The sequence below is a fragment of the Pholcus phalangioides genome, unplaced genomic scaffold (genome assembly GCF_987345545.1).
Source record: "Pholcus phalangioides strain wild (caught in Gottingen) unplaced genomic scaffold, Ppha-v1.0 ptg000005l_1, whole genome shotgun sequence".
Lineage (NCBI taxonomy): Eukaryota > Metazoa > Arthropoda > Arachnida > Araneae > Pholcidae > Pholcus > Pholcus phalangioides.
In genome coordinates this window covers 10,069,427-10,096,752 of record NW_028301598.1, presented here as the reverse complement: position 1 = coordinate 10,096,752, position 27,326 = coordinate 10,069,427, and the positions used below count along the sequence as shown (strand labels likewise).

The window sequence follows — 27,326 nt, the reverse complement described above, 5'->3', positions numbered from 1 at the left end:
ATTCAGTTTTTTTCCCTCTTCTCGCTACTACTTTATAATCTGGTATAAGTGAATGAAAGGGCGGCGGAAAGTTCCGAGAGAGGAAAATAAAAACGTCGCCTCACTTCCGAAGGATTCGTGTTGAAAGTGTTTGAAAACACAAAACAGTGGCGTATTTTTCCTCCTACTACTATTAAAAGTTGCTCTTGAGCAGCCGAGGGATACATTCTTCTTTCATGCCCACTTGCGAGTGAAGAGGTAAAAAGCTGTGAACGAAGGCACCAGTGCACGTGTGTCAATTCAAATGGCCGCCATATCAAAAAGTGTCTTGATATTTTGTACCTCGTTCGTCTTCGTCTTGAAACTATGCGATTTCTTCGAAGGATTTCGATCTCTTCTCTCCCAAATAGGACTGTTATCAGTCAGTGTTTACATCGCCATATTCCTCACTAAGAAGTTACTTCACGCCATTCCCACGAAAAGAGTCGATCCCACCCATAAAGTGGTTCTCATAACAGGTAAAGTAAACTCAAATTTTTACAATTTGTTTTGGAAGTGAATCGTATTAAAAAACTGGCTTATAAAAGTTAAGCACGTGACGGCTTAATCTTTATCTCAATCTTAATATCGACCACTTAATCTTTCCCCTCTGGAGTGCACGGTTAGAGCATAGTTTACCAAACTTTTTGTTCCATCGCCCTCTTCTGTAAGATTCTGTAAGATAAGAAGAGAAATGTTTTTCTCTCGTCGCCCCAACTCAAGCATACCCATAGGGTCCTATGTTATACCCGTAGCTTCTATCGCCCCCCTAGACAATTTCATCACCCACCAGGGGGCGATATTGCCCACTTTGGGAAACACTGGGTTAAAGCATAGTTTTCCAACCTTTTTTCTCCCATCGCCCCCAACGCCATCTAACCCATAGAATCCTATGTTATACTCGTAGCTTCTTCCGCCCACGTTGGGAATCACTGGGTTAGAGGAACACGAACACGTGGTACTCGGTCGTACAGTCCCATCACGTGGAGCCTTCGGCACACAGCACCCGTGGATATTGTCTTACCAAGTGATGCTACAACCATGGATGTAACATAGTCGACTATGGATGGCACAAATAGTCGAAGATGGACTTGAGAGTCTGGGGGAGGGGGGAGACATGCAGTCATTATTGTTGGGAAGCACAATGATGATGATGTCAATTCATATATACACATATACACTAGATCAATCGACTCCTACTCCCCCCCCCCCCCGCCTTTCCGCCCATGGATGACACTCGTTGATCGATTCCGCTGGCTACTATAACATTATGTGGATTATCAGAGTGGGGTGGTAACCCTTGGTCGACTGGACACAGGTCTGTGGACTTGTTTGGAATCGTTTCCATAATCGGTATATTGCTGTAGTAGTCAAACGGAATCGACGAGCGACCTTCACAACTGGTGGCGTTGGAGCCGCGGGTGTTGTGGGTGCTCGAGCACCCACGGAAATTGGTAGAATGGGTCCGAGCATCCCAGATTTGACTCATAAATCAAAATTTCCTATATGGATTCAAAACGAGCACCCACAGGTTCGAAACACTTCCGACGCCCCTGCCCACAATTGTTACATCCATGATTGATTGCACAGTCATTTGGAAAGACGATATCTGCCAGTATTGTGCACCGAAGGTTCCGCGTGAAGGGACTGTACGCCAGAGTACCGTGTGTTTGTGTTCCATTAACCGTCCAATCCATAGGTCGAAGATTAAAGTATGGTCGCTATGTTATGTAAGGTGTCGCGTTCTCAACTTTGTATGCAAACGTATGTTGAATATAGGTAGGGCCCTTCACAAGATGGAGACTATACTATGAAACCGTACATTCACTTCATAAAAATTCCTCTGAGGAACTTCTAATGAATCGGTGCACGTCGGAATGTGCTGTGTACGAGTTCTGTACCAAACGTGAAGTAAGTTTGTTTCTCAGGAATGCCTGCTATGTGTTAGTGAAGTCATGCTCTCTGTCTTGCGAATACGGAAGCAAATAACAGGTTATTTTGCCTGATGCGTGGAATTGTTATAATTTTATAAATGCCGTAGGCCTGATTATTCTCTGTAGAGCAGGCATCTTCAACCCGTTGTCCCTGAAGCACCCAGAGTGCTCGATGCTCGTGTCCAATTTCGTGCTCGCGAGCACTTGATCAACGTTCCAATTAAAAACCTAGTGCAAATTATATTCAAGGATTAAAATCATCCTGATTTCATGGTTTCGTACGTCAAACACTTGCCGTATGCTCTTTTGCATGCTATTTTTTGATGACGGGTACAAGCAGTGCTCGCGACTAAAAAAAGGTTGAAGACCTCTGCTGTAGAGAGACATTTTTTACTACTCACTACAGCCCCGTTCACATGTGCAAATATTGCGGTAGCATTGGGAGTTCAAGCATCCGCTTGATGACTTTTTTCCTTCGTAAGGAAAGAAATGGAGAGCAGTCATTGGTGAAAATTCTTGAAGCGGGGTTTTAAAACGGCTTTTCTATTTCCCAAGTGAACGGGGCTTATGGGATATATCACTCACGTACACGATGCAGGTTGATAGAACCAGGGCCGCAACAACAACTAAAACCTGACGCAGTCAACCGGGGAAGTATCAATTTAGACACTACTTTTGAAAGAGTTAATAGTGTGAACTCTCTTCGCGTGCCCTTCCGTGTTTAGGGCCCGGGGCATCAGACCCTTCCCTCCTCCCAGCTGTAGCCTAAAGATATAATTCCAGCGTGGGAACCGAGAGATCGCAAGGTCTGTCCTCTATTCTACCAATATTGTGGAACTGAATCGGCCTTGTAGGGAGTCGACCTTGTTTTTCCGAATATTTTCCACACGTATAAAATCGATGTATGGGCTGCACTAAAAAGTCCTGGCGCGATCTGAATCTTTTGTGTGTAATGAATGAATTCGTTAATGAAGATTTTTTTCTGAATGAAGTAAAATCGATTTGAATACAAGTTCTTCCCCGTGTAAGTTCTTGGGAAAACGGAATATACGAGTGTATATATATATATTTCGTCGGGTATTATAGTTTTGTCGATTGGAGAGATTGTTTTATAATGTGGGAGCCTTTCCAAATGGGACGGAACATTCTTGTGATGAATGTAATCTTTCTGCGGTAAATTAAATATTTTTATGTGGAATAGAATGTTTCTGTGGTGAATGCATGCCCCACATCCCGAGGGACCCTAGGCTACTACACCAGACATGCATCTCGTCCATATTCCTCTGTGGGACTTTCAACGAATTGATACATGTTGGAATGTGTGTGTACGTATAGTGAACCTTCCGTGAAGTTTTTTTCTGTGTAATGTTTGTTATGTGTAGTACTCTTTGCCATTTGCAATCAATTTTTTTAAATTATTAGTTTTTCCTCAACTCACAGTTAGTGAAGTGTAATGAATGAATAATTATACCGTTGTTGGCCTGTTGCTCTCTGCGGTGATACTTTTTAACGGGGAGATGGGCTCGCATTCGCGCTTCGAAGTTGGGAACCGCAGATAACCAACTTCAGCCGACCACCAATGCGGCGACGGTGGGGTTTGAACCCGGATCCTTGCGATGCGAATCTGTCACTATGACTACTCGACCACCACAATGGCCAGGGGGCCCCTAGGCTGGGATCTTTGGTGGGCCCAAGCCAAACTTCTCACGGACCCTTCTTTGGGAATTTATAGCATAAAAAACAAAATATATGATGGTAATTGGCCCCAGCCCTGTCAGAACCAACCTTGTGGGGGGGGGGGGGGGACCGTGGGTGAATGAAATATTTTTCTGATGCATGGAATCCCTTTCTATATGAATGTAATACAGTTTCACGATGTGTGTGGGACAAATTTGTTATGGATATAATCTTTCTGAGGGAATGGAATATTTTGTGACGAATAGAATCTTTGGGAGAGACATCAATTGTACTTGAGATGAAAAATCTCTCTTATGTGGCCGGTACTTTGATGAATGAAAAAAAATTTCTTTTGATGAATATAATAAAACTTTTATGATGTACGGGGTAATCTTGTCACGAAAGGGACGACGGGACGGAATAGTTTTATGCTACAAATGGAATAATCTATAAAGGAATTTTTTGCCGGATGAATGATGAGCTTTTACTGCGAGGAATGGAATATTCTTAATAACTTCTTGGTCAACGGAGTTAATTATAATTAATGTTGTTTCTGCTCCGAAGAAAGTCTTTCATCTGATGAACGTAATCTTTTTTATGATGAGCGGAATTTCTTCGTTATTGATGTAATTATTTGGGAGCTGAACAGAATATAAGCTATTTTATAATGAGCTTTGACTTAATGTAATCGAATGCAAAGTTCTTTCTGCTTTGATTAGAATTTGCTTACCCGTGATGTTGTGCGTGAGAAATACATATTTCTTCAAGTTTTTTCTCCATGAACATCGGGTTTTCCCATAATGAATATAATTTTTCCTATTTTTCATCTCTGACGAATGTATTCTTTCCACTTCTAATGAATGAATTTTTATTATTCTATAATGAACGTTGAATGTCTTGTGACAAATAGCTCCCTCCGTATTTTGAATGCGAAAAGCCGTTTAAGTTTTCAGTGACAAAAAGAGAAAAATTATATTTTGCCTTCATAAAACCTTAAATTTTAAGATTAAAATTTTGATTCCTAGGAATTCGAAAATTTATTTTGTAGTAAATGATTTGGATGATTAAGAAAAGAATAACCACAGTATCGAATTTCGGTCATTTGATACAGAAATAAAACAAAAATTTTATAAATTGCTGTTCAGAAATGAGAGTTTTTATGAGAATTTTAGTATCAGTTTCCTGATTACTGGAATATCCCAAGCTCTTAATATATGTAAAAATTAGGTCTTCCTAAAGCAATTCCAAGAATGAAATAACTTTTTAAAAGATTGAAAAGAAAACAAAAATGAAATTTTCTTTAGAAAAATCATGAAATAGTTTAAAAATTTTAAATGTAATCTTTTGATATTTTCAATAACTTTTCGATTGATTTTTCAAACAACTTTTTGTTTTTTTTTAATAATTTGTTCTGAAATGTAAGTAATATATTCGAAATTATTCATCACACGAAAATATTCTGAAATTTGAGTAATTTAAGTATCTATACACTCCTCACAAGAATATTCCATTCCTTCGGAAAAGCTCCATTCATCACAAAATTTATTTATCAACAGAGGCATCGGTGTTTCCGACCTGTGGGTGCTCAACATGGTCTTCTTCATTTAGGAGATTTTGATTTCTGAACTGATTCTGTGGGAGCTCGAGCACCCGCTGCTTTGCCTCGACACCACTGTTTATCGGAGATACTTAATACATTTTCTAGCCATGTCATAACTAGACCTTACCTTTTTAAGACTCATTAAGAAGAATTTTTATCTTTATTAGATATTGTCTCAGTTTCTTCGATTTTTGAATCCTTAGGAGTTCCTTCATTTTTCCTTTCTTTCAAACACTTTTTCCGATTAATGTTCTTTTTTTTTTGCATTTTTTTTTTTGTCTAGCATAAGCTAAAAACATTTCTTTTAACGAATGACTAATTTTTCTCCCTCTCTTTCTTTAAGTAAAAACCGAAATGGCCTCGCACTTGAGTTACTATTAGTACTACGACTAGAACAAATAGTAGACTTTTGTTCTCTTCGAACCGTTTCGTGTTTGATGGCGTGAAACTTTAGCCACCGAGGATGTTGATTATACTATGAAAAAAGAATGGAGAGAGTTTTTTTGTTTTGTTTCTCATTGAGGAAACACGATCGAGTTGCGTCGCTCCATAAACAAACGCGTAGGTCAACGTATGAAGACCTATAGTGTAAAAGCCGAGAACTGAAATAGATATATTTGTTTTATGCATTTAACAAGGATAACATACAGACTTTTATTACCGAGGTTGGATAATTGTTTAAAAGAAATGAGAGAGAAGTGGTAATAAAATGTTGTTGAAAATGGGTATTTGTCTTTAACTGCAAATATGTTGAATTTTAACAGCTTGGGTGGAGAATAAAAATCGCAGTGAGAAAGGAGGGACTGTATGCGAAGTTTAAATGCGTAAAAGGTTAAATAAGAAGAACGAAAAATACTAGCAACAAAAATGGTTGGAAGTCCTGGAAAAATTTAAATGCTACAGTTCGAACAACAATAAGTATTTCTAAAAGATGTAGATATTTCTGATTTTCAAAGCAGTGATAGTTTAGGACGTCCTTGATGGAAATTTCTCAAAAGGAAAAAAAAAACGACTGTAGCCCATTAAAACAAAACGGAAATTTAATAAAAAAAAACCAGCAAAAGATGAAAATTTCGTAAAAACTAACCATAAATTGAAAAAAATTCTCAAAAAAAGAAAAAAGAAATTGCGAAAAGTCCTTTAAAACAACAGAAATCTCCGTAACTTTCTTAAAAACAACATATAATAACAAAACATTGTTGAAAATAACTGCAAACAATTTCCAAGTTCTTTTAAATACAGCTAAAAAACTGTGAAGTCCTTAAAAAACAGTGGAAATTGCAGAAAATTTCCAGTTTAAAAAAAACAACAGGAAAAAATACAGCAAATAGCCCATCAATGCGATGAAAATTGTGAAAATTTCTCTGAGATGTAGTAAGAAATGCTGTAAAAACGCTTTGGGAAGGATCAGAAACGTTCTTAAATAATCTTATAAAAAAATTAACACCAACTGGTAAAAGTTTCCGAAAGCAACGCAAAAGTCATAAAAAGAACTTGGTGAAGATTCGCATTTTAGTATCAAACTTTTCAACTTCTCTTTCTGAATCTATTCTCACAAACATATTCCATTCAGCTCAGTGAGATATTCCATCCGTCACAAAACTATGACGTCTACCAAAAAATATTTTTCATTCATAAAAGTTCGTCCAAAATGTTGCATTCATCTTAGAAGGATTCCGTTCATCTTAAGAATATTTTATTAAACGCAAAAAGATTCTATTCATCGCAAACACATTTTATTCCACGAAGAAAGATTTTATACAGCACAAAAAACACTTTTCTCTCTCTCTTGCAGAAAGATTCTATTCATCACATAAACTTTTTATTTCATCCAGAACGATTTTATTCAGCACAATTTTTTTCCCCGCGACAGTTAACATGCAGCTTCTATTTTAGTTCTTATTCTATGGTAAAATATCGGAACGACAAGTTTCCAATCCCTTGAACGATACCCTCAGCAACACTACTCCTGCAAATCTGTGCAACTGTCCCAACAGTTCGTTAGCATATTCCCTAAGGCCCCTAGAATAGATATCATCTGATCCCGGTGCTTTGCTCGCACATACATTTTTTTAGAAGATTTAGGACCTCCACATCTTCCACTTGAATATCGTTGAGGATTTTATTACTCCACGCAACAGCCGTACATTGAATATCGTATTCCCTATTAAAAACCGACGCGAAAAAGTAATTGAAAGCACTACACCACATACCTACATTGCTTTCTACCCTAGACACTTCTGTTGAGGGTGGGGAGGAGAGCAACTGTCCTCTTACATCCATTTTATTGACGTATCTAAAAAATGATTTTCGGTCAGCGACGATGTTATCTGTCAACCTTGATCCAACTTCTTATTTTTTTTCCTAATCACCTTTATTCAACGCCCTTGTTTTTTCAGTAAATGACGACAGGTAGGTTTCCTTGTTCCACTCTTCAAATGCCTTTTTCTTATCCAGATGAAGATTACGCACTCTTTCTGTGAACCAGTGGTGGTGCGACAAACACAAACACGCTTTTTACTTGCAAAGGATATACTTTTTATTATTTGCTGATAAATAATATTCGTCACTAAAATATCCCATCATCTTGGAAAAATTCTATCCGTCTCTTCCATTTTTTACCGAAAGATTCTTTATTTATCGCAAAAAACATTTTATTCCTTCGCAGAAAGATTCTAATTCTATGCATTGAAATAAATATTACATTAACCGGTTGAAAATTGCATTCCATCGATAGCATTTTACTGATTTGGTGCAAATCACAAAATTTCACCAAATCGTGTGATCCACCATATATCGAGCGCAACCAAATCCTACGAAAAACAGAAAGATCCTGCATATTGGCATTGAGGATCCCTGAAAAAAAAAAGCACCCAAGTTCAAGGGAACGCCATACAATAATGGTTCTCAAAGTGTGTGTCGCGGATCATAGGGGCATCGTGGTGAGCTGTCGATATTGATTTGTGCTGGTGCTGTGAAGATTACTGTCCTTTTTCTTTGTTAGACTATTGTGGGGGGGGGGAGCGCTGTGATGGTGAAGTGGTCATAGTGAAGGACTCGCATTGCGAGGACCTGCGTTCAAACCCCACGGTCACCATAGCGGTGGTCTGCTGAAGTTGGTTTTCTGTGGTTCCCAACTTCGAGACGCTAATGCGAGCCGATCTCCTGAATACACTTCACTCATGATTAGAAAAGTTGATGGCAGATGGCAGCGCTACACATAACAAGCATTGGAACAAACTTCACGTTAGGTTCGCAGCACCACCTATACACGCACATTCCGGTGTATACTAATTCGTTAGAAATTATGTAAAGGAATGTGTACGAGGTGCATGTACGGTTAAGTAGTAGTAGTAGTAGTAATAGTAGAATATTGTGGGGAGCCGCATTTACATGGTGACTAAGAAAAGGGAGCCACGGGTAACATATTTGAGAACCTACTACTACTAAACCCAGACATGCACCTCGTCCATATTCCTTTGCGGAACCTCTAACGAATTGGTACATGCGGGAATGTGTGTGTACGTATAGTGAAACCGGATGTGAAGTGTGTGTAATGCTTGTTATGTGTAGTGCTGCCATCTTCCACCGGTTTTTTTTCCTAACTATGAGTGAAGTGTAATGATTGAATAATTTATCGTTGTAGGCCTGTTGCTGTCTGCGGCGAGACTTTTTAATGGTCTCGCATTTGCTCAAATGCATTTGCATTAGATCGGCTCACATTTGCGCCTCTGAGTTGGGAACCACAGGAAACCAACTTCAGCCGACCACCACTGCGGTGACGGTGGGGTTCGAACCCGGATCCTCGCAATACGAGTCCGTCATTATGACCACTCAACCACCGCAGCGGTTAAATTTGAGAACCACTGCCCTGAAAAATAGACCGCAACATTAAATGGGATCCCTCAAATTGATTCAAATTTCTTGCAAAAATTCAGTTGAAAAACGCTGCTCTAGAAATTTGTGACAACTCTTAGACATTTTTCACAGATCTTGAATGAAATGCATTAACAGTGCATAACTCGTTTTGCAGGATGCGACACGGGTTTTGGTCACTCCCTGGCTCAGCGTTTGAGCAACATCGGCTTCACAGTTTATGCAGGCTGCCTGGACGAGAACGGTCCTGGTGCGCAGGATCTAAAAGACCGATGTCCAACTTCCAGTATCCATATCCTACCGCTGGACGTCACGAAGCATGATCAGGTGCAGGCCGCGGCCAAGAGGATCGAGTCGGAGCTTGGAGACAAAGGTGAGACGAAATTTCGAAGGTGTGGAATTGTCGTATAACGAAATGGTTATCGGGGCAGTGACCGATGGCGGATGGGTACGTCGCCATCGGTCACTGCCCTCATGTGGATGCAATGCGTTAATCAATGCATGAACTAATTAGATGACGAAAATTAAGTAGAAATCAAATGTGTAACGATATGATGACAGAGGAAATATATGACGAGCGGAATCTCGATCAAGCGTCGTAACATCCTTTTTTGTATCCTCTGGAAATCTTAATATCCTTCATTAATGTTGTTGTTGTTGTTGCCATCTTCACCTACTTTTGTTGCGGAAATGACACTTAATCGGAGTGTGTCAAGGTTCTCCTACATGTGCCCAAAAAATAATTAACGCTTAGAAAAGAAACACATCGCTGATTCTAAATTATCAATTCTTCATACGTATAGTCTTTTTACACAGTGCCAACACATCTCATGGCTTTCTTTGTTATATTATAATAACTGAATATTGATTTTATCCTATTTGAAAAAATTCATTAATAGCTTATGTCAATCACAATGAAGAGTTGTTTATAAATTTATTGTTGAGTGATGTTTGCAAACATTGATGAAAAATGTTTACAAATTCATTGATGAGTCATGTTTACATATTGATGGATGTGTGATGTTTAAAAATTCATTGATGAGCGATGTTTACATATAAGGATGGATGTGTGATGTTTAAAAATTCATTGATGAGCGATGTTTACAACTCGCTTATGAGTGATGTTTACAAATTCGTTGATGAGGGTTATTTACAAATTTATTGAGAGTAATGTGCAGAAATTCATTGATGAGTGATGTGTAGAAATTCACTGATGAGTGATATTTACAAGTTCATCGATGAGTGATATTTACAAGTTCATCGATGAGTGATATTTACAAGTTCATCGATGAGTGATGTTTGTAAATTCATTAATGAGCTGATGTTTACAAATTTCATTGATGGGTAATGTTTTCAAGTTCATCCGATGAGTGATGTTTACAAATAAATTCATGGATGAGTGTTGCTTTCAAATTAATCGATGAGTTGATGTTTACAAATTCATTGATAAGCGATGTTTACAAATTCATTGATGAGTGGAGTAATTGCTTAAATATTTATTGATGAGTGTGTAGCGTTGTTCACAAATTCATTGATGAGTGAAGCGATTGCTTACGAATTAAAATGTTGATCAAAGAGTTGTTTGAGAAGATACAAACCCAAATGCCACAACAGGCAAAATTCCCAATGAGATGGCTGAGAAAAAGATGGATGTCATAAATTTTAAAAATACAGCAACCCAATAAAAACGCAATTACAAACAACATATATACATGATAAAATATTATGCAATGCCTATAAAGAATACTTATGGTTGTCTTATTCTAAGAATGAATAGAGCTTCTCGATTTACCACAACATGTTTATCGTATTTCTTTTTAAACGTGCCAATTGTGTTACATTCTACTACCACTGGGGGTAAGGTATTCCATTTATTAACACCCCTATTAGAGAAAACTCCCTACGACACAATAACCTAGAATTGTCCCTTACCAAACGGTACTGGTGTCCCCTTGTAAAAGCAGTCGATTTACTGTGTACTAATAATTCATGGTCCATCCTATCCATCATGTTGAAAATTTTGAACACTTCGATCATATCTCCTCGACACCTGCGTTTATTCAGTGTAAACATATTCGAAAAATGAAGTTTCTCTCTTCATAATTCAAGCCCCGTGTGCCAACAACGACACGTGCAGCTCTTCTCTGCACCCCTTCAACTAAGTCTATGTCCCTCTGTAGGTATGGTCTGAAAACCTTACAGCATACTTCAGTCCAGGACGAGCCAAGCCTCGGAAAAGAGGAAGAATGACTTTTGGAGGACGCGAGGAGACCTTTGAGAAAATGAAACCGAGCATTCTATTCGTTTTTTTTTTACCACCGCTGAACAATGTTCAGAAAACCTAAGCCGCTCTTCAATGAGAATTCCCAAATCGGTCACCCTAGTTACATCCGTGTTAGGGACACAATTTAACTCGTAAGAGAAACGTGGGTTGTTCGAACCAAAATGAGCGACCATGCACTTGTGAACGCTAAAAGGCATGCTCCGTTCATGTTCCAATCCTATTTAAGTTGGTCTGAAGTAACTCCCTATCGCATAGATTCCCGATTACCCTCATTAGCTTCACATGATCTGCGAATTGGCCAACAATCTCATTGATACCGTGATCGAGTTTATCGATAAAAAGTGAAAAAAGTATGGGGCCAAGGACACTTCCTTGAGGAACTCCACTTGTGACGTCTGTCCAACCAGAGAATTCCCCGTTCACCATAACTCGTTGCGACCTATCTCTTAACCACGATTCTATCCAATTCAGCAAGTTGCCCCCAATTCCAATCTCGTGTAAACGCTTCAAGAGTTTACCATGTTGGACCCGATAGAATGCGCTTTAGAAATCAAGGTAAACAATACCTACATTTTTGCTCTTACCCAAAGCCTTAGTTACGTGATCACAGAAGCAACGCAGATTAGCTACATATGACTTCCTCCTCCTACCCATGCTGATAATCCGACAATGCATTATTCTCGTCTAGCCATTTCAGCAATTGCTTTTCGATAAGAATTTCCAAAATTTTCGAGAGGGAGTTTGTCAAACTCATTGCACGGTAATTAGACACAGTTACTCTACTACTCCTTTTAAATATCGGAACAACATTAGCAAGCTTCCAATTACCTTGGGACGATACCCTCAGCAGCACTACTCCTGTAAATCTATGCGACTGGCACCAACAATTCATTAGCACATTCCCCGAGGACGCTGGGATAGATATCATCTGGTCCTGGTGCTTTGCTCACACATACATTTTTTAGAAGATTCAAGACCTCCGCGTCTTCCACTTGAATATCGTTAAGAATCTTATCACCCCATGCAACACCCGTACATTGAATATCATTATCTCCATTAAAAGCCGACGCGAAAAAAGCATTGAAAGCACTGCACATGCCTACATTGCTCTCCAACCTTACATCCATTAGACCTTACATCCATTATTGACGTATCTAAAAATGATTTTGGGTCAGAGCCAATGTTATCTGCCAACCTATATTCAACTTCCTTTTTACTATCCCTTATCGCTTTCTTCAACGCTCTTCATTTATCTGTAAACAATGATAGCTCACCTCGTCCACTTTTAAATTCAAGGTAAAAGTTACAAACGCTATTCGTGAACCATAGGGGGCGCGATGTACAAACACGTTTTTTTCGAACAAAGAGTATGATAAAAATAGTTTTTTCGGGTTCGAAGACCGTCGTCCGTTTGAGTTAGTTCTCAACGTTTCCCCAACACTAGTGGTTGGCATCATCAGGAGAATAGATGAACTGGATCAAAGTAAAGTTCTCCGGAGTCTCAGGTTGTATTTACGTACATAAGTGGCTTGACCTGCACTATTGTTTTGCGATTGGTCAGTTGATTCTATAGCTGGCGGCGTATTGAAAACGTATGACGTCGTGCAAAACAGAGGACAGCTTTGTACTAAATTGTTAACATTTACTTACCACCCCTACTGATTTCAACCGGTCTTTGAAAACTTCCGCTAACCTTTCTCTCAAAAAATCAAAGTTAATTCTCCAAAAACAAGGAATTACTCTTTTGTTATCAACCTTACCCGGATAAAATTTACAGAGAAAACTGAAGACACGATGATCACTGGAAGTAACCTCGCCTCCCGCCGAAACATGTTCAAGAAGATCCTTAGAACTAGTAAGAACTAGATCCAAAATAGCAGTACCCCTAGTGGCTTCTGATACATGGTGATACAAAAAATTATCGAGCACCAACTTAAGAAAGTCCCTTTCATATTGACCTATAATTGAACGATTCTCCCAATCAATACCTGGGTAATTCAAATCACTTAGTATGAGAACCCTCTTACGCTTATGTAGGAAATTTCATCATGGAATTAGGCGATGGAGTTTGAATCCCTATTCGGTGGATTGTAACAAACACCAACAATAAGTTTATGACGTCTTTTGTTCTCAAGTTCAACCCATATATTTTCAATATCACTTCTTTGCACAATATTAACCAAATGTTGTTCACGAATTAAAATGTTCACCGAAACGTCGTTAAAGGATTAAGATGTTTTTCACAAATTAAGATGTTGACCGAAATTTATAAATTCACCGTTAGGCTGAAAAATCACTGTTCATACATTAAAATGTTGGTCGAAGTCTTTTTTACGGATTAAAATGGTGACTGGGGCGTTTTTTACACTAAGCTGTTAACCGAAAAGTGTTGTTTTATAAATTCTCCGATATACTACATAGCTGTTTACGAATTAAAAGATTTAAAAATGAAATTCAGCTGAAACACTGATTGGTTACCGACTGTTGCTCGAGTGCTCATTAATGACTTAAGGGTTGTTCGGATAGTCCGTTTTGGCCGAACATCCTGGTGTTTTAGGGAGCGTTTTGCAAAAATTGACGAATCCATTGTGCCGAGAAATATATTATTAACAAAAGAATCACAAGTATCGTCAGAAAGTTTATTATCCATAAAATCTATTGTTAATCTATAATCTATTGTTAAAAAAAATATCGAATAATTTTCAGACACTACTATACTGTATTTTTGTATTACCCCGCATACAAAGAGTGTGAAATCTGGATTTCAAACTGTCTTCTACCCCGGGAAACGGCGCTGGATCGTGTGTTGCTCTTTGTGCGCGAGAAGCATCTGTCAGCATATAACGCATTTTTCAATTTAAATTAGTTCATTTTCTAATAAATGAAATTAAAATAATGATTTCGATGAAAAACTTCACATCCGGGAACCTTATTGCACAACGCATTTTTGATCAGACATTTGTGACAGTCGTTGACAACCCGACGACGGATCCTTGCCCTTGAGCCACTACAGAGAACACAGGGTTCATTTGTTTCGCAACGAAGCTCTTCAAGAGTCCCGTTTTTGTACATGACGTACCCAGCGAGTCCTTTTGATTTCGCTGCTAATGACTTTTTATTACATTTTCTCGGATTTTAACCCAAGCGGTCCTTGGCACATTAGTTGCATAAGCGAATACTTATTGTTAATGTTTTAATGTAAGCGACGTCTATTTTTTAAAAAAGGACCTTTTGGCCAGTAATTGGCTTCATGAATTAGCTAAGAATGAGTTCCTTCCACTAATGAGTGATTGTCAGATCTGAGAAGGGTATTGCCGAATGCCGTGAGTGCAGGGCCGGATTTAGGTTTGGAGGTAATGGGGGCCCGTTATATGTCCATCTCCAACTGCATTTTGTTAACAACAAATTGTCGCTGTTTTTTGTGCTGAATATATAGTATAAGGTAATTTATTGGATCTCTGATATACACGTATTTAAATCATTTTAAACATTTTTATGTGAGGGAACAAAATTCTAAACCTCAATTCAATGTGTTAAAATTCGATCTCTATTTATTTATTTAATACACAAACATGTGTAAGGCCGGTAGAACTGCGTTTATAAGGGGACACTAGTATCGGGTGGTAAGGGGAAATTATAGTGTCGCAGGGAATTTTTCTCTGATAGGGTTGTTAATAAATGGAATAGCTTACCCCCGGAGGTACATTTTGACACGTTTAAAAAGAAATACGATAAACATGTTGGGGTGAATCGAGAAGCTATCCATTCTTAGAATAAGACAACCATAAGTATTCTTTATGGGCGTTGTATAATATTCTATCATGTGTATATATCGTTTATAATGTTTCTAATTACATTTTTAATTGGGTTGCTTTATTTTTGAAACATACGACATCCATATTTGTTACGGGCATCTTTTTCTCAGCCACCTCGCTGGGCATTTTGCCTGTTGTGGTGTTGTATTTGTATTTGCAAGATTCGTTAGTGGGTGACTGTCAGAGGAAGGTCGGGAGAATGTGCATTAATTGCTGACGATCTTGAGCGAGTATCAGATCTCGTGATCCACACATTTTTGTTCTACACTACCGACTTCCCTTGGACAATCTCATCCATTTACGAACTTGACTTCAGGACCATACGCTCCATGAATTCGGCGATGAATCTCTGCTGGTGATACATTTTTTGTGTTCTGGAAGCGAAATAGCGGAACTCGTTTCATACATGACGGGAAGCTCGATCTTCTTAAGGGTGGCCTACACGGGTGTAGGCCTAACTCCTAAGGGTGTAGTAAATTGCTCCTGGCGATAGGACCGGAGTTGTGCGCGATTTGAAATAAATCTCGAGCACAGGTAATGGTGCCCCTACCTTCGTATGACACGAAACGCATACACCGCTGATGAGAATCAAAATGGCGTCTGGAAATGTTAGTTAGTTAGACATGTCGGTACTGGTAGACGCTTTGCATGAGAGAAATTTTGAAAGCGTTCGTTTCGAAACGATATTATATTACCAAACGAATCTTTGTATTATAATGATGGAATATTTTAGTGATGAACAGAATGTTTCTGACGTGAAGAGTACTTTGATGAATGAAAAATATTTTTTTTGATGAATGTAATGCAGTTCTCTGTGCTGGATGGGGTAATCTCTGTTGATAAACAGAATTTTTTTTTCTGAATTGAATAGAATATTTTTGTTACGGATAGAATCAGAATGAGATGAATGGAACATTTTTTCAGATCAATTGAACATTTCTTGTGATGAATGGAATGTGTTTTTGAAGAATAATTTTTAATTGCATTTTTAATTCGGGGGGCGGGGGGGGGGAGTTGCTGCATTTTAGAAAATATATGGCACCCATGTGTGTTATGGGCATCTTTTCTCAGCCACTTCGTTGTGAATTTTGCTTGTTGTGGCCTTGTATTTGTATGGAATATGTTTTTGTTAGAAATGGAAAATTTTTTGTGATGAATGAAACATGTTTTTTGTGATGAATGAAACATGTTTTTTGTGATGAATGAAACATGTTTTTTGTGATGAATGAAACATGTTTTTTGTGATGGATGCAAATTTTTCTTGAGATGAATGAAACGTTTTTTTGTGATGAATGAAACATGTTTTTTTGTGATGAATGAAACATGTTTTTTGTGATGAATGAAACATGTTTTTTGTGATGAATGAAACATGTTTTTTGTGATGAATGAAACATGTTTTTTGTGATGAATGAAACATGTTTTTTGTGATGAATGAAACATGTTTTTTGTGATGAATGAAACATGTTTTTATGATGGATGCAAATTTTTCTTGAGATGAATGAAACATGTTTTTTGTGATGAATGAAACGTTTTTTTGTGATGAATGAAGCATGTTTTTTGTGATGAATGAAACATGTTTTTTGTGATGAATGAAACGTTTTTTGTGATGAATGAAACATGATTTTTGTGATGAATGAAACATGTTTTTTGTGATGAATGAAACGTTTTTTTGTGATGAATGAAACATGATTTTTTATGATGGATGAAACATGTTCTTTTTATGATGGATGCAAATTTTTCTTGTGATGAATGAAACGTTTTTTGTGATGAATGAAACATGATTTTTGTGATGAATGAAACATTTTTTTTGTGATGGATGAAACATGTTTTTTTATGATGGATGCAAATTTTTCTTGTGATGAATGGAATGTGTTTTTGAAGAATAATTTTTAATTGCATTTTTAATTCGGGGGGCGGGGGGGGGGGAGTTGCTGCATTTTAGAAAATATATGGCACCCATGTGTGTTATGGGCATCTTTTCTCAGCCACTTCGTTGGGAATTTTGCTTGTTGTGGCCTTGTATTTGTATGGAATATGTTTTTGTTAGAAATGGGAAATTTTTTGTGATGAATGAAACATGTTTTTTGTGATGAATGAAACATGTTTTTTGTGATGAATGAAACATGTTTTTTGTGATGAATGAAACATGTTTTTTGTGATGAATGAAACATGTTTTTTGTGATGAATGAAACATGTTTTTTGTGATGGATGGAACATGTTTTTTGTGATGAATGAAACGTTTTTTTGTGATGAATGAAACATGTTTTTTTGTGATGAATGAAACATGTTTTTTGTGATGAATGAAACATGTTTTTTGTGATGAATGAAACATGTTTTTTGTGATGAATGAAACATGTTTTTTGTGATGAATGAAACATCTTTTTATGATGGATGCAAATTTTTCTTGAGATGAATGAAACATGTTTTTTGTGATGAATGAAACGTTTTTTTGTGATGAATGAAGCATGTTTTTTGTGATGAATGAAACATGTTTTTTGTGATGAATGAAACGTTTTTTGTGATGAATGAAACATGATTTTTGTGATGAATGAAACATGTTTTTTGTGATGAATGAAACGTTTTTTTGTGATGAATGAAACATGATTTTTTATGATGGATGAAACATGTTCTTTTTATGATGGATGCAAATTTTTCTTGTGATGAATGAAACGTTTTTTGTGATGAATGAAACATGATTTTTGTGATGAATGAAACATTTTTTTTGTGATGGATGAAACATGTTTTTTTATGATGGATGCAAATTTTTCTTGTGATGAATGGAATGTGTTTTTGAAGAATAATTTTTAATTGCATTTTTAATTCGGGGGGCGGGGGGGGGGGGAGTTGCTGCATTTTAGAAAATATATGGCACCCATGTGTGTTATGGGCATCTTTTCTCAGCCACTTCGTTGGGAATTTTGCTTGTTGTGGCCTTGTATTTGTATGGAATATGTTTTTGTTAGAAATGGGAAATTTTTTGTGATGAATGAAACATGTTTTTTGTGATGAATGAAACATGTTTTTTGTGATGAATGAAACATGTTTTTTGTGATGAATGAAACATGTTTTTTGTGATGGATGCAAATTTTTCTTGAGATGAATGAAACGTTTTTTTGTGATGAATGAAACATGTTTTTTGTGATGAATGAAACATGTTTTTTGTGATGAATGAAACATGTTTTTTGTGATGGATGAAACATGTTTTTTGTGATGAATGAAACGTTTTTTTGTGATGAATGAAACATGTTTTTTTGTGATGAATGAAACATGTTTTTTGTGATGAATGAAACATGTTTTTTGTGATGAATGAAACATGTTTTTTGTGATGAATGAAACATGTTTTTTGTGATGAATGAAACATGTTTTTATGATGGATGCAAATTTTTCTTGAGATGAATGAAACATGTTTTTTGTGATGAATGAAACGTTTTTTTGTGATGAATGAAGCATGTTTTTTGTGATGAATGAAACATGTTTTTTGTGATGAATGAAACGTTTTTTGTGATGAATGAAACATGATTTTTGTGATGAACGAAACATGTTTTTTGTGATGAATGAAACGTTTTTTTGTGATGAATGAAACATGATTTTTTATGATGGATGAAACATGTTCTTTTTATGATGGATGCAAATTTTTCTTGTGATGAATGAAACGTTTTTTGTGATGAATGAAACATGATTTTTGTGATGAATGAAACATTTTTTTTGTGATGGATGAAACATGTTTTTTTATGATGGATGCAAATTTTTCTTGTGATGAATGGAATGTGTTTTTGAAGAATAATTTTTAATTGCATTTTTAATTCGGGGGGCGGGGGGGGGGAGTTGCTGCATTTTAGAAAATATATGGCACCCATGTGTGTTATGGGCATCTTTTCTCAGCCACTTCGTTGGGAATTTTGCTTGTTGTGGCCTTGTATTTGTATGGAATATGTTTTTGTTAGAAATGGGAAATTTTTTGTGATGAATGAAACATGTTTTTTGTGATGAATGAAACATGTTTTTTGTGATGAATGAAACATGTTTTTTGTGATGAATGAAACATGTTTTTTGTGATGAATGAAACATGTTTTTTGTGATGGATGAAACATGTTTTTTGTGATGAATGAAACATGTTTTTTGTGATGAATGAAACATGTTTTTTGTGATGAATGAAACATGTTTTTTGTGATGAATGAAACATGTTTTTATGATGGATGCAAATTTTTCTTGAGATGAATGAAACATGTTTTTTGTGATGAATGAAACGTTTTTTTGTGATGAATGAAGCATGTTTTTTGTGATGAATGAAACATGTTTTTTGTGATGAATGAAACGTTTTTTGTGATGAATGAAACATGATTTTTGTGATGAATGAAACATGTTTTTTGTGATGAATGAAACGTTTTTTTGTGATGAATGAAACATGATTTTTTATGATGGATGAAACATGTTCTTTTTATGATGGATGCAAATTTTTCTTGTGATGAATGAAACGTTTTTTGTGATGAATGAAACATGATTTTTGTGATGAATGAAACATTTTTTTTGTGATGGATGAAACATGTTTTTTTATGATGGATGCAAATTTTTCTTGTGATGAATGGAATGTGTTTTTGAAGAATAATTTTTAATTGCATTTTTAATTCGGGGGGCGGGGGGGGAGTTGCTGCATTTTAGAAAATATATGGCACCCATGTGTGTTATGGGCATCTTTTCTCAGCCACTTCGTTGGGAATTTTGCTTGTTGTGGCCTTGTATTTGTATGGAATATGTTTTTGTTAGAAATGGGAAATTTTTTGTGATGAATGAAACATGTTTTTTGTGATGAATGAAACATGTTTTTTGTGATGAATGAAACATGTTTTTTGTGATGAATGAAACATGTTTTTTGTGATGGATGCAAATTTTTCTTGAGATGAATGAAACGTTTTTTGTGATGAATGAAACATGTTTTTTGTGATGAATGAAACATGTTTTTTGTGATGAATGAAACATGTTTTTTATGATGGATGCAAATTTTTCTTGAGATGAATGAAACATGTTTTTTGTGATGAATGAAACGTTTTTTTGTGATGAATGAAGCATGTTTTTTGTGATGAATGAAACATGTTTTTTGTGATGAATGAAACGTTTTTTGTGATGAATGAAACATGATTTTTGTGATGAATGAAACATGATTTTTGTGATGAATGAAACATGTTTTTTGTGATGAATGAAACATGTTTTTTGTGATGAATTAAACGTTTTTTTGTGATGAATGAAACATGTTTTTTGTGATGAATGAAACATGTTTTTTGTGATGAATGAAACGTTTTTTGTGATGAATGAAACATGATTTTTGTGATGAATGAAACGTTTTTTTGTGATGGATGAAACATGTTTTTTTATGATGGATGCAAATTTTTCTTGTGATGAATGGAATGTGTTTTTGAAGAATAATTTTTAATTGCATTTTTAATTCGGGGGGCGGGGGGGAGTTGCTGCATTTTAGAAAATATATGGCACCCATGTGTGTTATGGGCATCTTTTCTCAGCCACTTCGTTGGGAATTTTGCTTGTTGTGGCCTTGTATTTGTATGGAATATGTTTTTGTTAGAAATGGAAAACTTTTTGTGATGAATGAAACATGTTTTTTGTGATGAATGAAACATGTTTTTTGTGATGAATGAAACATGTTTTTTGTGATGAATGAAACATGTTTTTTGTGATGAATGAAACATGTTTTTTGTGATGGATGCAAATTTTTCTTGAGATGAATGAAACGTTTTTTTGTGATGAATGAAACATGTTTTTTTGTGATGAATGAAACATGTTTTTTGTGATGAATGAAACATGTTTTTTGTGATGAATGAAACATGTTTTTTGTGATGAATGAAACATGTTTTTTGTGATGAATGAAACATGTTTTTATGATGGATGCAAATTTTTCTTGAGATGAATGAAACATGTTTTTTGTGATGAATGAAACGTTTTTTTGTGATGAATGAAGCATGTTTTTTGTGATGAATGAAACGTTTTTTGTGATGAATGAAACATGATTTTTGTGATGAATGAAACATGTTTTTTTGTGATGAATGAAACGTTTTTTTGTGATGAATGAAACATGATTTTTTATGATGGATGAAACATGTTTTTTTTATGATGGATGCAAATTTTTCTTGTGATGAATGAAACGTTTTTTGTGATGAATGAAACATGATTTTTGTGATGAATGAAACATTTTTTTGTGATGGATGAAACATGTTTTTTTATGATGGATGCAAATTTTTCTTGTGATGAATGGAATGTGTTTTTGAAGAATAATTTTTAATTGCATTTTTAATTCGGGGGGCGGGGGGGGAGTTGCTGCATTTTAGAAAATATATGGCACCCATGTGTGTTATGGGCATCTTTTCTCAGCCACTTCGTTGGGAATTTTGCTTGTTGTGGCCTTGTATTTGTATGGAATATGTTTTTGTTAGAAATGGAAAATTTTTTGTGATGAATGAAACATGTTTTTTGTGATGAATGAAACATGTTTTTTGTGATGAATGAAACATGTTTTTTGTGATGAATGAAACATGTTTTTTGTGATGAATGAAACGTGTTTTTTGTGATGAATGAAACATGTTTTTTGTGATGGATGCAAATTTTTCTTGAGATGAATGAAACGTTTTTTTGTGATGAATGAAACATGTTTTTTGTGATGAATGAAACATGTTTTTTGTGATGAATGAAACATGTTTTTTGTGATGAATGAAACATGTTTTTTGTGATGAATGAAACATGTTTTTTATGATGGATGCAAATTTTTCTTGAGATGAATGAAACATGTTTTTTGTGATGAATGAAACGTTTTTTTGTGATGAATGAAGCATGTTTTTTGTGATGAATGAAACATGTTTTTTGTGATGAATGAAACGTTTTTTGTGATGAATGAAACATGATTTTTGTGATGAATGAAACATGTTTTTTGTGATGAATGAAACATGTTTTTTGTGATGAATGAAACGTTTTTTTGTGATGAATGAAACATGTTTTTTGTGATGAATGAAACATGATTTTTGTGATGAATGAAACATGATTTTTGTGATGAATGAAACGTTTTTTTATGATGGATGCAAATTTTTTTATGATGGATGAAACATGTTTTTTTATGATGGATGCAAATTTTTCTTGTGATGAATGGAATGTGTTTTTGAAGAATAATTTTTAATTGCATTTTTAATTCGGGGGGCGGGGGGGAGTTGCTGCATTTTAGAAAATATATGGCACCCATGTGTGTTATGGGCATCTTTTCTCAGCCACTTCGTTGGGAATTTTGCTTGTTGTGGCCTTGTATTTGTATGGAATATGTTTTTGTTAGAAATGGAAAACTTTTTGTGATGAATGAAACATGTTTTTTGTGATGAATGAAACATGTTTTTTGTGATGGATGCAAATTTTTCTTGAGATGAATGAAACGTTTTTTTGTGATGAATGAAACATGTTTTTTTGTGATGAATGAAACATGTTTTTTGTGATGAATGAAACATGTTTTTGTGATGGATGCAAATTTTTCTTGAGATGAATGAAACGTTTTTTTGTGATGAATGAAACATGTTTTTTTGTGATGAATGAAACATGTTTTTTGTGATGAATGAAACATGTTTTTTGTGATGAATGAAACATGTTTTTTGTGATGAATGAAACATGTTTTTTATGATGGATGCAAATTTTTCTTGAGATGAATGAAACATGTTTTTTGTGATGAATGAAACGTTTTTTTGTGATGAATGAAGCATGTTTTTTGTGATGAATGAAACATGATTTTTGTGATGAATGAAACATGTTTTTTGTGATGAATGAAACGTTTTTTTGTGATGAATGAAACATGATTTTTTATGATGGATGAAACGTTTTTTTTATGATGGATGCAAATTTTTCTTGTGATGAATGAAACATGTTTTTTGTGATGAATGAAACGTTTTTTTTGTGATGAATGAAACGTTTTTTGTGATGAATGAAGCATGTTTTTTGTGATGAATGAAACATGTTTTTTGTGATGAATGAAACATGATTTTTGTGATGAATGAAACGTTTTTTTGTGATGGATGAAACATGTTTTTTATGATGGATGCAAATTTTTCTTGTGATGAATGGAATCTTTTTAAGATAAATGAAATTATGTGTTGAGGAGGGTATCCACACAGTTTTGTGATGGAGGGAGGATAATTTTGTCGTGAATGAAGTAGTTTTGTGATGAAAACGCAATATAGTCTTATGATGGTTGGAATAATTTTTTAGATGATGAGAAAACTTTTCGTGGAATTAGAATATCTCTTCCTGGAATGAATGGAATATTTTATGATAAAAATAATTTCTTTTTGAGGGGAACGGAATATTTTTGTGATTGACAAAGAGAAATAGTTTGTGAGTCGAATTTTTTTTTTATGATGAATGGGTTCTTTCTGTGATGGGTGAAATGTTTTTGTGGACCCCATTCTTGGACGAGGAATTCCCTTAAATACGGGGCATTTTTTAATTTCACACATTTTGTTGAAAACTAAAATAAAATTCTACCAATTTTGTCCCGACAAATGTTCTTAATTAGATTGAACACGGGGATTAGGATCATATTGAGAAGTGCTGTTTATTATTATTTTTTTTTTTTTTGCAGTATTCTGGGCGCTCGTCAACAACGCAGGAGTGGCGATATTCTCGGAGATCGAGTGGTGCAGCATGGCGATCATCGAACATATGTTCAACGTCAATGTCATGGGCGCCGTGAGAGTCGCGAAAGCTTTCCTACCTCTGCTCAGGAGATCATCAGGTCGAGTCGTCGTCGTATCGAGCGTTTCAGGTAAATGCATTTTGCACTGCATCGAAACGTCTCAATCGGTCCGTCTTGTTACATCGAGTGGCCCTCCACATAAAAAGGGGTCCCATGTTTAACCTATTATGCAAATAAAATATACTGCCGAAATCTTGAAGGGTATTTGTTCTTCCCCCCCCCCCCACGTTGCATTGCTTTTCTTTTCCCAGGGGTCAATGAAGTTGTTAAGATGGCCCTACTCTCAATAATGAAATTTCATGATTACACTATGAGTATTATATTGATCAAAGAGTTATTTCAATACCATTTCTATCCAATTGGTGACAGGACACGTGACCTACCCGGGATTCTTGACCTACTCGATGACCAAACACGCTCTGGTGTCTTTCGCCGACGGATTGCGGCGTGAAATGCGCAAGTGGAACATCGCGGTGTCTGCTATCGAACCGTCCATGTACAGGTGAGTGTTCCTACAAAAGATAAAAGGCAAAATACATGCATATTTTCATGAGATTATTTGCACCCTTGTCGTAATTGTCAGGTCTGGTCCTAAGTACTGATCGTATAGCTCATGCACGCTCAAACCCATGGTCCAAAAGCGAAATGTAGCCCTCGGAGTTATCTAATGTGGCGCCCGCGATTTTGAAAATTTTGTAAGAAATTAACTAAGCGGCACCATTTCCACATCGGCGCAGTTTCACGTTGCTTCAGTTGCCCGCGGTACATTTTCAGATCACTTAAGTGATTTGCTGCACCAATCCAAATCACATCACTAAAGTGATTTGAGGTGTATGAAGCCTCAGAAATGTATTCTGAGATTATGTGTGCCCTCTAATGTACTCATGTGACCGGAGTTGTGCTTGTTTTGTGTTTTTGCTGGTGCTGCCATCTGTTGCGTCACGTCAACAAAGTGTGAACGCACTTACACAGAAAGCGGAATTTTATATCAAACCCTTTATATGACGTGGTGCCATGTCATGTCAGAGTAGTCTGTAGGCATCTTAAGTAATTCTTGACCTATTTCTGGTAATGACAGATCCTGTGCCTGTTTCTTAGACAAAAACATTCTCATTGGACGCATATTTTTTTGTTTTTTTCCATTTAGGACGCGGATATCAGAGAGCGACGTCCTAACCGGAGCCTTGGATAACTCTTGGGAAAAGACACCGGAACCCATAAAGGAAGCCTACGGTTTCCCATACTATTCGGATTTCAGGAGCCGCCTTCAGAAACTGGCCATGAAAGCACGTCCGTACCTGGAAGAAGTCGTCGACAGCATGGAGAGAGCCGTTACGGAAGAGGAGCCGCGGATAACCTACCAATGCGCGGGCCCGATCGACAAGTTCCGGATCTGGGTGATGGGTCTGCTTCCGGTTCAGATTCTAGACCTGTTGATCTGTCATATTATACAGCCGAGCCACCGGCAATTGTCGAGGGGTGACAAGTCATCCTGATGACAGACGGTATATTTGCCAAGTCTCCAAGTCATCACCGTCTCTCTGTCAGTCTTTTGACAATGTTAAGCAACTCTCTCTGCGGATGCCGTCAGTAGCTAGAGATCCAAATAAATCACTCGTTCGAAAGTGAATGAAATTGCCAATTTTAAAATAATTCCGATTTCTCTATAAGCAAGTTGAAAATTCGCCCATGGACCCAAAATATTGAGAGACCAGAATCTAAACAATACATATATTGCAGTAAAATGTAATAAATCAGGTTATTATGCATAATCGCCTCCCATTATGGTAAGTTGGATAAATGTCCCTAAATTTTCACTTTCACCGGTGATTATAATATCCAAGTGCCGTTAGTAAATATGATAAATCACACTAAATTCCTCACATTTGCCGGTTATTATGCATAATCGCCATTTCGTATTGGTAAATATGATAAATCGATCCCATTGCTCAGATTCCGAACGGGATATCATGAACTCTGATTTAAGGAATTTTTCCGAATATCCCCCGAAATAACTGAAATTTGTCGAATTCTGAAATTGTACCTCGATATAACGAATTCTTATTTAACACATTTCAAGATTGCACCCCTATATAACGATCTCTTGTTTAGCAAATTTTATGATCGTACTCTGATATAATAATCTCTCATTAAACAAATTTTACGGATATGCCCCTACATAACGATTTTTTGATTAGCAAATTTTGCAATTGTGTCCCGATATAACGAACTTTCATTTACTAAATTCTTCGATTTAACGAACTTTTAACGAAGTTCTTGTGCAAACAGACCACGATATTGCAAACTCCTATCTGCCGAATTGTACAATCGGACCCCCGTCATACTCATACCCGGTGCGTCATAGTGTTTAACCAGAGTTTCAAATCAAAATTGCTAATAGTGTAACAAACTAACCCAAATTTTGTAGGGTAAAACGAAATAAAGTAGAAATTCAAACTTGGTTAAACACATGTAGGAAGCCTACCCCCACCTCCTCGTGGTCCGGGTCGGGTGGTTCTTAGAGAACCAGCCAACGGGAAAGGTGACGCAATAGAGTTAGCTGGACATCGTCGTGACAATGTCGTTGAAGAAAAAGCTAACAAAGAGTGAACTTGAACGCGAGGTCCAGGGCCTCACCGAAAAGGTGGGGGCTCTGGAAGAAGACCTCTAGAAGGAGAAACAGAAAGTTCAGGAAAAAAGCAGCGTCTGAAAGACGTGGCGCGAGGGGTCCTACTCCTAACTCAGGAGAAAAAGGAACTAGCTGAGGAGCAATAAAAATTGCAATAAATATATTTTATAGAGCAATATATTTTGCAATAAAAATTGAATTAAATTAAAATAAGTGTGAAGAAGATGAAGATAAAAACGTTCATCGATCTTATAATGTTTTCTTATGTACATTGTCACAATTATCGTATGTATAATGCATTATACGATGTATAACGATTAACGAATGTATATTGTACCCAACGAAAGGGCCCCCCCCCAATCTCACTCCTTGCCATTTTTCAGAACTTTCTCCGGCACGATCGCGGTCTTCATGGCAATGAGCTAAAATCGCGTAATTGACAGAGCCTCGTCATGCTCGGTCTGTTCTGTTCTGCCCTTGCAGGGATTCGACAAGCCTTCGTCTGGATAGCAGAGAGTGACATCATCCTGGGATAAGTCGCCATCGAATTGTTTCCGACAGCCCATGTACGGTCCCGTTCAGTGCACACTAGTTCCAAGGAAAGATCGAGATGTTGGTAGTCTTGTGATCTAGGGCGCTCACTCGTCAAGTGAAAGGACATGGGTTTGATTCCCCGCAAAGGCAGTTTAAATTTCTCTCTTTCCTAAACATATCTTCGCATCAGCCAACTGTTAAAAACCTTCTTAATAAATTAGAGTT

General features: G+C 36.4%; 1 protein-coding gene across 1 annotated transcript; it reads left to right on the top strand.

The window, feature by feature from the left end:
* LOC149086272 (17-beta-hydroxysteroid dehydrogenase type 6-like) lies at positions 1-27,326 on the top strand. The gene is made up of 5 exons (XM_089232300.1): positions 1-497; positions 9,263-9,478; positions 23,825-24,007; positions 24,308-24,440; positions 25,086-27,326. Exons 1-5 carry the CDS (start codon positions 284-286, stop codon positions 25,432-25,434), a joined length of 1,095 nt encoding a protein of 364 aa, XP_089088426.1. The 5' UTR covers positions 1-283; the 3' UTR covers positions 25,435-27,326.

Coding starts and splice junctions, on each gene's coding strand:
- LOC149086272 (XM_089232300.1), top strand. CDS start 284: ATGGCCGCCATATCAAAAAGTGTCTTGATATTTTGTACCTCGTTCGTC. Junction 498..9,262: donor TAAAGTGGTTCTCATAACAG/GTAAAGTAAACT, acceptor CTCGTTTTGCAG/GATGCGACACGGGTTTTGGT. Junction 9,479..23,824: donor GTCGGAGCTTGGAGACAAAG/GTGAGACGAAAT, acceptor TTTTTTTTGCAG/TATTCTGGGCGCTCGTCAAC.